This window comes from Lagenorhynchus albirostris, chromosome 1 (assembly GCF_949774975.1).
Source record: "Lagenorhynchus albirostris chromosome 1, mLagAlb1.1, whole genome shotgun sequence".
NCBI classification, from domain to species: Eukaryota; Metazoa; Chordata; class Mammalia; order Artiodactyla; family Delphinidae; genus Lagenorhynchus; species Lagenorhynchus albirostris.
In genome coordinates, this window is record NC_083095.1 from 121373 (window position 1) to 134718 (window position 13346).

The following is a 13346-nucleotide window of genomic DNA, read 5'->3' on the forward strand; positions in this document are numbered from 1 at the left end:
AAGCGGATGAGGGGCCTTTTGCTCTACATCATCCCCAATCTTTGAATTGCTTATTAGTTTGCCTTTAACTGTTGTAATAAGTGAGTAGCAGTATCTCATCATGGTGTTATTTTATGTTTCCTTAATGAAGAATCTTGTTCAAGCCTTTTATCTCTTCTTTGCGGAAGTATCTTCAGATCACTGGCACAGGGTTCATTATTTTCATTTTTTGTTACTGTTGTTGAACTGTGAATTTGCTGTATATTCATGATACAAGTCCTTTATAAATATGATATTAGAGAGCACATTCTCCACATCTGTGCCTAATTCCCTTATCAGTGAAGTTATTGCTACTGTTGCTATTGTTGTTTTCAGAACAGAATTTTTAATGGATACTGAAAAATTACAAATTTATATGATGAATGATGTTTGGTGTATTGTATCTAAAAATTCATCATGTAACTCAAGGGCGCCCATAATTTCTGCCATGTCCATACTCCAGGCCACTTTCAGGGATGGAGGGTTAAGTTCACCTTCTTGAAGGGAGGATGACCATGATGAGGTATCTGAAGTTATTCCTTAAGGGAGATTTATCCTACCTTCCCCATTAGATATATTTATTCAATCTCTTTATATAAGTACGAGTCAAGGTATTTGTTTCATACCATGTGTTGAGGTTATATACTAAGGCATTTTCTTTGCTTCTGTAATTGTGACCACTTGTCAGCCACGGGGAGCTCTTTCAGATTGTCTCCTGTATCCTCTTTACAGGCCCCCATCCATTTGTGTGAAGACTTCCTTACTTTCTGGTGCTACAAGAATCTGCAGGACAATCATGTGTATTCTCTTATCTGGCCATATAATTAGCCATGCCTCAGCTGAGTTGCAGATCCTTTTCTGGAGAATAGTAATAGGAATCAGAAGATTGGGTATTAGGATACTAATGCTGGTGTCCTGTCTACTGGGAGCATTGGCTCTAGACCCTATAAGCTAAAAGACTTTGGAAATATATCTGTGTGCACTACCCCACGTATACACACACATGTCTGCAACTAGCTCTGTATCTCACCTTCTGACCTGTGTTAAGGTAAATGTGAGACAATTCTTACATCTCCAATCCTAGTGCAACAACACATGATTAAATCCAGATTTTCCACCTTGCTTGTCTGTTACGTTCCATCCAACAGTGAGAAGCCTGGCTCCATCGATGCCATTCAGCTACTAATTGTTCAATTCCACATGCACAGTAGTAACTGAATGCTTAGCCTGACTCCTGATGGAAATACCGTTATCCACCAGGCTCTAGTGCTTACGTGCAGTGGCTTAGAACTTAGCCTTCAGACTCCACTCATTTCCAAAGTCACTTAGGACCCACCTTCTCCAGCCATGTTAATTCATAGATTCACTATGATATTAGGTATCATGTATACAGTGTGCATCGTTCCATCCTTCAGTCTCTGAACTTCTAAATGAAATTTATATTTATATTAAAAAGGTTCTCCTATTACTGTATATATTTTGACAAATTCATAGTGCAATGATTCCACCACTGCAATTTCATTGAGAAGAATTTCACTATCCTTAAATATTGTCCATGTTTATCTTATGAAAAACCTTCTCTCAAATTCCTGCTAAATGCTTATCTTATTGGTTTATATATAGACTTGCCTTTTCCCAAAGGTGAAATAGATGAAACGGAACATTTTCAGACCGATTTTTTTTTTTTTTTTTTTTTTTTTTTTTTTTGTGGTACGCGGGCCTCTCACCGCTGTGGCCTCTCCCGCTGCGGAGCACAGGCCCCGGACGCGCAGGCCCAGCGGCCATGGCCCACGGACCCAGCCGCTCCGCGGCACGTGGGATCCTCCCGGACCGGGGCACGAACCCGCGTCCCCCGCATCGGCAGGCGGACTCCCAACCACTGCGCCACCAGGGAAGCCCCAGACCGATTTTTTAATTAGCAGTATGCATTTAGGATTCTCTCATGTCGTTTCATGGTATAATAGTTTAATATTTAGATCGCTGAATACAATTTCACAGCATGGATACATCACGCATGTTTATGTACTAATTTATGGAAGAACGTATTTGTGGCTTCCAATTTTTCTCAACTGTAAACGAAGAGACCACAATAATTCATGGGCAGTCGATGATGGAGCTCTAAGTTTCAAGTCACTTATGTAAATATTACGAGCATGACGTTGGGGTCTTACATTAAGCTCTGTCTAGGTGTGTGAGTGACTGCGCTGAGGAAGGGCTCTGATACAGAGACCACTCAGCTGACCCAGGCATCGTGCTGAAAGGAAGTCAGAGCCCAGGCAATGTCCACACGAGGTGGACACAAGGCCCAGCCCTCAGACCTGGCTGAGCCCCCAGCCTACAGTCAGGGTCACCCTCCCTTACACGTGAGTGTGCATCAAAGGTGCAGGTCCTGCAGGTGAACTTGAGCCTCTCACAGCGAGCCTGCATGGGGCAGGATGGGCTTCTCCTCCAGGCCCTCCCTAAGCAGAGACGGTGAACAAAATAAAGAGCTGCTGTCAGTAGAAACTGTCAGGGGTTGTGGCAGGGTTTTCTGCGTCAGTCAGCACCTGGAACATTCTTATTCATTTCCGCGTGCGATCCTATTTCATATGTGGTAAGTATATGGCACAGTGGGACTGGATGAGGGGACAAAGGTCACACTGTGAGCGGAGATGCTATGAAACAGTGCAGATCCAAGTCCAGGGCCAAGGTCCTCCTCCCCAGGATGCAGGAGGACCTAACAGCTCAGGCAGGAATCCTGGGCTGTCCCAGGTAGGAAGACACATATGTGTCGGTATAGAGGTAACACCATCTGACTCACACTTTAGCAGGACCACGCTGACACTGGCGAGGTAGTTACTTAGGAGACCTTGGGACACTATTACACCGTAACCACACTCGACCTCAAAGAATCCATTTCTAGTTTAATCTTGTAGTAGTTTTTAATCCATTCAGCAGCCTATGTCAGGATTAACATTCTTAGTCTTTGTTATTCTGTGAGCACTTGTCTCTCTCCAAGATTTAAATTTGCTGCTGTCTTCGTTCTATAATTATCTGATATATTGGTGAGATTTTGATAATGTGCAACGTGGCCCATTTTGAGGCTGTTTTAAGAACACTAAATAAGAAGCATTTTCTCAGCTTCTCATCTCTCTGCGTCTCCAAGACGAGTATCAGCTTTATTGTAACAACCAGACACTGGAAAGAGTTCCAATATCACAGATCAGCTTAATAAATAAGCCAATCATGCTATGATCATTCTTTAAATGCAACCTGTTATTAAAACCAGGATTCTTGGTACACAAAAAAACATGAGAGTATTCGCAAATATTTGTGCTGAGTAAAATAAGCCATAACAATAATAATATTTATATATATTTTTTATTTTAACATATGTTATGTTCCGATTTTTATAAATTCTAGAAAATGAAAAGTAACCTGCAGTAACAAGGGAAGATCAACGGTGATGTGGGGACAGGATGGAAGATAAGAAGGGACAGGAAGGCGGAAACGCAGAAACGACTGAAAATAATGAGAGGAATTGATTTGTTCTCTCCTGATAATGCTTATGCCTCCGTCAGTATTCATCACAGTGTTCATGTCAAGAACCTCGTTAAAGTAATTACAAATAAAGAAATGTATGACTTGGGAGGGAAGGAGTGAAGGGAAGATACTGAAACAAAAGAGACTCTTGAAAATACTTCTCATCAACCCTGAACCTCTCCATATGTTTTAGGTAAACACGAGAAGAGAGCAAAGTCATCATGACCTCATTATAGGAGGGGGATCTGCAAACCTCACCCGGAAACTCCAACTCTGTCCTCTAGTAGGTTCCAGGGAGCAGCCTGGCCCAGAGCTCAGGTGCAGATGCTGGATCTCACGCTCACCCCATGTATCTCCTTGGACACTCACTACACACACCCTCCATTCCTCTGGGTGTAGTTTACACCTCTAACATGAGGGTAACAATGACAGCTACATCACGGGATGTGAGTGCATATGTAAGATGACATATGGATCCTAAGGGTTTACTCTGGAACAATCACACAATGAAAATTATATTTCCCAGTTGCTACCAACACCACAAAATCCAAGACTCTCACACCTCCTCTGAGACCCTGCCCTTTCTGAGGACATTCAACGACATAGCCTCTTATATACTAGAAGGTCATGCAAATAGGGTCCTTCCTCTGCTGATATAAAGCAGCCCCAGCCCTGACCCTGCAGCTCTGGGAGAGGAGCTCCAGCCCCGGATTCCCACGTGCTCCCATTCGGGTTTCAAGACAGAACACTCACCATGGACTTTGGGCTGAGCTGGGTTGTCCTTGTGGCTATTTTACAAGGTAATTTATGGAGAGCAAGAGACACTGAGGATGTGAGTGGATGTGAGTGAGGGATTCAGTTGATGGGTGACAGTCTCCTGACCAGGATGTCTCTGTGTTTGCAGGTGTCCAGTGTGAGGTGCAGCTGGTGGAGTCTGGGGGAGGCTTGGTGAAGCCTGGGGGGTCTCTACGACTCTCCTGTGCAGCCTCTGGATTCACCTTCAGTAGCTATGCCATGAGCTGGGTCCGCCAGGCTCCAGGGAAGGGGCTGGAGTGGATCTCAGCTATTAGTTATAGTGGTAGTTACACAAACTATGCAGACTCTGTGAAGGGCCGATTCACCATCTCCAGAGACAACTCCAAGAACACGCTGTATCTGCAAGTGAACAACCTGAGATCTGAGGACACGGCCATGTATTACTGTGTGAAAGATACACAGTGAGGGGAAGTCAGTGTGAGCCCAGACACAAACCTCCTTGCAGGGAGGGAGGAGGGGGGATGCAGGGGGAACTCAGGACATACAACTGCTGTGTGGTTCAGCCCCAGGAGCAGGTGCAGATGGTAGTTAAGGGCTGCTTTCCTCTAAGGGTCTGGGGTTTCCTCTCCATATAGCAGTTTTCCCTGGGGAACCTCTCTGTACTCATCCATGGTTCTTCAGTTACACATTCAGTCTCTCAATTAGAAAGACTTTTCGAAAATGGGGAAACAATGTCATATATGAAATTCCAACATTCAAAGCTATATATTCAGGTTTTCCCTTGTCTAAATCTTGTCTAAATTGACCCGTTTCAAAACTATCCCAGCGGATGTATAAAGAGTTAAACATATTCTTCCTTCCTCATTGTGATATCTCAGCCCTGCCCTACTGTAGACCAGCTGTCCCTGCCAGGATGCTGGCTGTTGACTTGCCTGCTAACCTCTTGCATGAGAAGCATAAGTGAGCTTAGCAGGCCCGGATCCTCAGGGAGTCGCTGGGAAAGATGCCAGTTAGAGGGGACGTGGGTGGGGGTGTTTCTACATGTGCTCCTTGCTTCCAGGCCCAACAGAATCCCTATACGCTTAAATCATACCTGTATCCTGTTCTATTGTGCAGTATATTTTAGGAAAAATATTCATCGTCAAAGCTATTACCGATAGACACATATGTAGTTGGTCGGGAAAGTTTAGAGTCAGGTGGATAATAACATGAATTTTCAGAAGCTGCTGAAAACAGATCTATTCTCCTTTCTTCACCACAGCATCTTACGTGAGCACAAAAATGAAGGAAAATCATTCAGGTTCTCATTCCACGAAGAGTCCTGCCGACCTACAGGCAGGCCCACGTCTGTCCAGCAACCTTTGCAGGGGAGGCCAGGTCCAGGGTGGAGAAGCCCAGGCCTCGACAGGAGGTCTCACTGTGTCCTGATGTGTGCTCTCCAGCACATCACGTGCCAAGTCCAGGCTGCAGTTTAGCTTCACACTTGTAGGATTCAAGTAAATCATTACCTATATCACATGCTTGGTGTGCATATGTAGAAACAAAATAATAAAAGAGGCCCTGAGTGTTGGCGCCCAGGGTAGGTCACCCGAAAATATGCCTCAAATTGACTTAAGACAGAGCCAGTGCAGAGGGACATGCTGAACTTCCTCCCTGTCACCCTGAAGCCAGAAACAAACCTCCCATGTGAAAGGTGCTCTCCCCACATCTAGGCGTGGAAATGAAATCGTCCTTCATCTCATGCTTTCCACCTGCCATTTTTCTGTGGAAAAATATTTAGCCAAAGAATAAGTTTAATCAGAGAAGCGAGCAAATGCAGAAAGAAGGGAAAACTGTCCAACAAGACTAAATAATTATAGTTTGCTCATTAAGCAAATCAAGGACCTTTAGTTCCTCCTCAAGGGCTGCAGATAATATTCTTGTCCATGTCCCATGAGCTGTCTTATAGATACTGAAACTCCCACCAGGAGGAAGAAGTTAACTGCATGATGACCAGACTGTAGCCATGACATAAGCTGCCACAATTGCAAGAACTGGCCTCAAAGAAACGGGAACAAACCGACCCTGGACCTGAAGAGTAACTCTACTTAAAACAATCAAGAGGAGGCTGATCAGACCACCACATGACCAACTGCAAGATGACTGTCACAGCTGACTCTGCCGTTTCTGCCCGTAGCCCCTCCTTCCGCCTATAAAAGCCCTTTCCCACAGATGCTCAGTGCGGGGTGGCCTTTGGAGAGAAGTCAGTCTCCCACCCCCGGGTGCAGGCAGCCAAAATAAAACAAACTTTCCTTTCACCAACTTTGCCTCTTTATTGGCTTTTCGGGACCAAGCAGCCGGACCATGCTTTCCTTTGCAGAGGGACACTCTTATCACCAGGCATGGGGAATTCAAGCCTGGAAGCCTCTATGAACAAACCTTGTTCCTTCTTTTTTTTTTTTTTTTTTTTTTGCGGTATGCGGGCTTCTCACTGCTGTGGCCTCTCCCGCTGCAGAGCACAGGCTCTAGACGCGCAGACTCAGCAGCCATGGCTCACGGGCCCAGCCTCTCCGCGGCATGTGGGATCTTCCCAGACTGGGGCACGAACCTGTGACCCCTGCATCGGCAGGCGGACTCTCAACCACTGCGCCACCAGGGAAGCCCAGAGCTCTGCTTTGTTAAGGGGCCCCAGGGTGACTTCTTATCTTGGCAGGACCTGTTCTGAGGAGTGGCTGGAATCTTTGCATTATTGTCATCTTGTCTAGAAGACTGCTGTGTTCTAGAGAGAACAAACTAAACAAGTTGGTTAAAAGAAGGCAGGGGTCAAAGATCAGTAAAAGAATTATTGTAACCAGGGGCCCAAGGAGGAGTAAGAACCAGGTTATGTTTCAGAACATTTTTTGATGGTGGTCCAGGTAGTGTCAGCGCTTGGGTTACCCTGTCCAAAGTTAGAATGACCATATCGTAACAATAAAGTTTACCCGTGACGGATCTGAGTTTATGAATGATTTTAACTCGAAACATTCAATGGATTTAGCAACGGTTGAAAACACAATCAATACCTTGAATTTTTATTATTGATTTTAATTTATTTTGCCCCAGAGAAGAGTTTGACAATTACAATTTCAGTAACACATTTCCATAATTTTGACTTATACCTCTTAAAAATTAGATACCACATTGTTTCATAATAAATGTTTCATCTACATCCCTCACATTTGAAACTGGATTCCAAGTGGATCTAGAAGATGTAATGTGAACACAGCGAATGTCTCTACTTTCAGTAACATCTAAGGCAAAAAACCTAACATCACATGAGGACGCCGCTGATTTCCAAGTATAGTTCCTGCTTCTTCATTGCTCAATGATTCCAGCAAAGGTACAAAATGACCTAAACCATCTGGTCTCAATGCTCCTGAAGTCCACACCTCATTCTGAGCTTATACCCTCAAGATTTTATAAGGGAAAACACAGAGACCATCAGAAGGACCTGTCCACGTGGCCCCCATGAACCCACCACCATCAGCCCTTCTCCCTCCCATCATGATGGTCAGGCCCTTTTGCTGTGACCATCACTGGTAACCAGCAGAGCAATATGACTTAAGTCTCCCCACTTCATTTCCCATCACCCACTGGGCATCTCTAATGGATATTCCTTCCAGAATTACCATATGATCTCACTCCAGACATAATTCCTTCCAATTAGCTCCACAAAGGAAAAATAACTTTTTTTTAGTCCGGGTGCCCTAACACATTTTTCCTAGGGTTCAATAGACCCTAACAACACATCCCCACCCACTGAAACATAAAGACACCTGTTATATATCCTTCTATGTTAACACGAATTTGGCTGGATCTCCTCTAATCCACCATCTCAAGAAGGGCAGGTCACATGCTGGGGCATCTGTACAAATGCAGGCCCTTCTTCCACCTGTTGAATAATGGGCCCACCTGGTTCTAGGTTTTAGATGCCATCCCTTCCATTATCCTATCCCACAGCGTATCAGCTCAATATTCAGGTCCTGACAACAGGGTGTAGACGTGTCCTGTGATTCTTGCCCATATTACGTTTGTTGGTTCTCCTATTATTGACATTCAAGCAGGCAGATCTTTAGAATTTAATTTACTCTGCAAATATTATTGGAAAAGCTAGAAGAAGTATAGTACTCTGTTCATGAAATTGTATGGAGTAAATATCTTCTCATAGGCAGCAGGCTTGACATCAGTCAGTGTACAGGTGAAATCACTGGGCTGAGGGAGAGCTGACCTGCCCCAGACCCACAGGTGTGACCTCTCAGGGCAGGAGTGGAGCCAGGGCTACATGTACAGGGTGTCAGTCAGAGATGGGGACTCACATTGGTCTTTCTGGTTCCCAGGAGAGATAACATCACTGAGGTCAACATTCAGCACCCCTGGCAACCCCACTATAAATTTCAGACATACCATTACCATCGTGATCCGCAGTTTACATCCTTGCAGACTGAAATGCAGATGGTGAGGCCACATCCTCAGTGCCCACAGCGAGATGCGATGGAGCTGTGCTCTGCTCTCCAGCACCACATCCTGATGTGACCTCAGACATAGTCCCAGGACTCACTGACCCAGGGATTCTGGAGACCTGCTCTCAGGTGGACTTTTCAATGGAACCTGCTTCCTGAGGTGGGAACTTTCCTCTGACTCTGACACCCTCATACTCTGCAAGCCATTCACTGTGAAGGTTTACTTCCAGAATCATGCATGTTCTCTCACCCAGTGCAGTGGGAACTGTGTTCCCTGAGCTCCGATGTCACTGGCTGTGACAGAGTTACAAATGAACACTTCTAGAAGGAGTGAGTCTGTGCACTGTGACCGGGTCACCTGCCCAGCATGTTGGAGTCCTGAGGAGCTTCCAGGAGCTGTCTGTTCTTAGACTTTGCTAGCCCTGGGGATTCCTCAACGTCCACCCGCAAGGAAGGGACCCTGAAGCTCGCGGTGTTCCTGCAGACACTCAGTTATGCACAGGAAACAGGCAGGTCTGGCTACTGGCCATGTCAGCAGTGCTGGGATCCATGACCATCTCAGCAAGAATGAGTACCTTGTCCACAAAATACACGGTGTGTTTAGTTGTTAAGAGTAAATCCACCTCCAGAGCAATTCTTGATAATATTTAAACTGTTTCAGGTGAAGAAATGTTCACCCAAGTTAAGGGACACACGAAATCCGTTGTGAATTATGATAAACATTAAATTTTACCTGACTTTGTCTGAATTCAATGTCATTATTACATGTATGGTTTGTCTCAAATACTTGCGCAACCAGGATATAAACATGAGGTAATGCAGAAAGGAAAAAACAAGAGTCTGTGTCTGACATCTTGGAGGACCCTGAATGTTTGATGGGTATTTATGTGAAATATAAACATCCACGGGATTAAAGTCTATCCCCAAATCTGCGGTTAATCCTTGAGCACAGCTGATTCTAGGACAAAGAGACCCGCAGGCATAGGGAGGGGACACCAGGTGGGAGCTGAGTTCTCTGAGGGCACAGTCAGCACCCTCCTCAGGTGGAGCCCCAGAGACTGGGACCTCCCTTCACTACTTTCCGATTTTTATAGACTGGTCCCTCCCGTATGCAAACATCCCCTTATGTCACAAGGTAAAAACAAAGTACCAGTTCACTTAAATTCGGGTTTCTCCTCATGATTGAATAGATTTTCTGGGCTTCATGAATCTCATCTGCAAGAAGATGAATCCACTGTGGTTCTTCCTCTTCCTGGTGTCAGCTCCCAGAGGTGAGTGTCTCAGGGATTCAGACGTGAACACGTGGGGAAGCTGCATCTGAGCCCATGAGTCACCGTGGTTCTCTCTGTCCACAGGTGTCCTGTCCCAGGTGCAGCTGCAGGAGTCGGGACCCAGCCTGGTGAAGCCCTCACAGACCCTCTCCCTCACCTGCACTGTCTCTGGATTCTCATTAACCAGCAGTGCTGTAGCCTGGGTCCGACAGCCTCCAGGAAAGGGGCTGGAGAGGGTTGGGGGGATATATGGTGGTGGAAGCACAGATTATAACCCAACTCTTAAGTCCCGGCTCAGCATCACCAGGGACACCTCCAAGAGCCAAGTCTACTTGTCGCTGAGCAGCCTGACAACTGAGGACACAGCCGTGTATTACTGTGCGAGAGACACAGTGAGGGGAAGTCAGTGTGAGCCCAGACACAAACCTCCCTGCACGGAGGCCCATTACCACCAGAGGTCGCACAGGACCCAAAAAGTACAGTGCTGAGACCTGCAGCAGGTGCATATATGGGCTGGGAGGGAATTCTTGTTAGAACCTGTACTTTCCCCTTCCAGCCCAGGACCTCTACCAGAGACCCTGTTCTGTATCCTAATGTTTCTTTGTTGTGGATTATGAAGTGTCTAGAAAATTTTTGTGCATGTACATATTTGCTTAATTTTTATTTTTATTATAGTTGTGTATATATATATTCATATGCACAGACACATTTAATACTCAAGAATTAAGGTTGTTTTTCATTTCTTTATTTACCTTTTTCTCAAAGGAGCTCAGAAGAACCCTGCGGCTCACCATAATTTTCAATTTCAGCCTGAAGTTCGTGAAACGTGTAAATATCCTGAGAGTGCACATGAGACTTTTAAACAGTATTAATTGTTGTTTTGCTTTTGTAGATGTGGAAGGAAGAGACACACCGTCCTGCTTTCAGGCAACCTGCACAAGCATTCTGAATTCTGCAGCAGGCAGTGTCATAGACTCTAATGCCAGAGTGCTCCAATACTGCACGTGCAATTATCCTCATTATTCACAGATTCCAAATCTGCAAATTCACCTACTTCTAGCTTTTATGAGCACCACAAAATAAATACTGTCATTTTGTGGTCATTCACAGACATTTACAATGCAGCTGCTTGTTTGAATCATGCAACACACAAGTGCACACACACACACACACACACACACACATTCTCAGCTGAGGTCAGTCAAGGTGATGCTCTCTTTTCTTGTTTCAACTCCCATCCTGTAATTGAGCACTTTTGGGGGTCAAATTAGTGTCATGCTTTTCACATTTCTGTGATTCTTGGCAATTGTTTAAAGTAGTCCCAGGCATAGGGCTGAGGAAAGTCTAGTGTCCCTACGCACAAATGGCTGTGAGTGGACCTAGGGAAAATGTACATGAGACATCAGCTTCATTCAGTCATGAGTTATATGGCCATGGGTGGTGAAATGATACTCATGTCTCCAATATAAAGTTCATCGGAAACCTGAAGACAAAACTCGCTGCTGCATATGGGATGCAGCCTTGGAAACTTGCCTTAATTCCAAATACAGCCTGGCAAGTGGGGGGCTTATGGCCAAGAAGGCGGTGGGGTGGAGTGGACTGGAAATTATTAAGAGAAGAAATACAAGCTAAGGGGATTCTGGTTAAATAGACTCAAAAGGATTCTTGCCAAAGGGCGACCAGGGTGGTCAGATACCATGTGGGTGATGGGAGGTTTGAAGGATTTGATCAAATATTGACGGTGATCAGAGTTCAAGAGTAGGGGATCCTCATTATTCTCACTTAGCAGAGCTCTTGATAAAACCTGGCCATGCACATATAAACACAGAAGCCCACAGGTCAATACTAGTTGAGAAGAGAATTGCAAGGAGCCTGTTGCCTAAGGGGTGGTCAGGGCTCTTTGTCACACTTAAGAAGAGGAATAATGAACACACAAGTAAAGCTGGGATGCACACAGACACACAGAGAAAAGACCATCTGAGGACTCAGTGAGAAGACGTCCATCTGCAAGCAAAGGAAAAAGGCCTGAGAAGGACCCAAACCTGCTGACACCGTGACCTTAGACTTCTTGCCTCCAGGCCTGAGAGGAATCCATTGCTGTTGTTTAATCCACCCAGTCTGTTATTCTGTAATGGCCACACTAGCCAACGAGTACACCTATAATATAGATGCAGATAGACATATATGGAAATGTAAGTATCGTACTGGAAAAGAAACATCACCCATTCTTCAGAGGTGACATGAAGCGGTGTCCACCCTGGATCTCAACCAGCACCCTCCTCCATAGCCCTAGAGAAGGACCAGCCGTGACCATCTTTATATGGAGACACGCTTCTCTCCTGCACATCACACCCAGGCTCAAGGGGAAAGCACAGCACCTGTGCTACTCAGAGTCAGGGTTCTCATCTTCACTGACATAACTCTCTGAAAGTCAAAGCATTGATCAAAATGAACATGAAAATCTTCTGGTCATTCCTCCTCTTGCTGGCATCCCTCAGCTGTGAGCATCTCCTGGGTCTGAGGAAGGTGGAGTTATGGGGTGACATCTGTGAACTGGATGTCTCCTTGTTTCCCCTTCCCCAGGTGTCGTGTCCCAGGTGCCGGTGCAGGAATCGGGCCCAGGACTATTGAAGACCCTCTCCCTTACCAGCTCAGTCTCTGGATTCTCCATCACAAACAGTGCTGGCTGCTGGGACTGGATCCCTCAGCCCCCAGGGAAAGCGCTGAGGAGACTGGGGTGCTTTGGTTCTGGGAAATAGCACAGCATACAAGATGTCTCTCCAGAAATGACTCTCCACCTCCAGAGACAGCTCACAAATTCAGTTTTCCCTGCAGCTCAGTTCCGTGATGACCTAAGACACAGCCCTGTGTTACTGTCCCAGGAGGCCCAGTGAGAAGTCAGGATGAGTCCAGACACGACCCTCCCTGCAGGGGCCGCTCCAACCACCAGGGGGCGCTCAGGGTCATCTGGAAACAAGAGGACCCATTTCAGGGCAGGTGCAGAGGTTGGGATGGAGGGATTCTCTCTCAGAAGCTGTGGTTTCTCCACTGGATCATTGCCGCCCTTGAAAGCCTCATCCACAGTGATTACAGGAAACTTTCTTGTCTCTAAACTTGAGACGTTTTTCATGGATTCAGGCTTGTCTGTCTTTCCCCATCTATCTTTGGAAGAGCTGCACAGATATATTTCTTCTTGAGACCTTTACTTGAATATTAGGTTACTACTTTCTGTTATTAGTTGTCAAGTTTTTAATCTTTTAATGACATAGATAATTTTTACTGTTGAACTTTAAATCTGCTC

The 13346-nt window shown here is 45.5% G+C and overlaps 2 gene segments (V, D, J or C); both read left to right on the forward strand.

The window, feature by feature from the left end:
- The first annotated feature begins 4242 nt into the window (after positions 1-4242).
- On the forward strand, positions 4243-4761 carry LOC132516906 (immunoglobulin heavy variable 3-23-like). The segment is given in 2 exon segments: positions 4243-4340; positions 4445-4761. Coding segments are annotated over 2 exon segments (363 nt in total).
- A 5205-nt stretch (positions 4762-9966) lies between these two features.
- Positions 9967-10533, forward strand: LOC132515187 (immunoglobulin heavy variable 4-59-like). The segment is given in 2 exon segments: positions 9967-10045; positions 10130-10533. Coding segments are annotated over 2 exon segments (471 nt in total).
- Positions 10534-13346: the final 2813 nt, after the last annotated feature.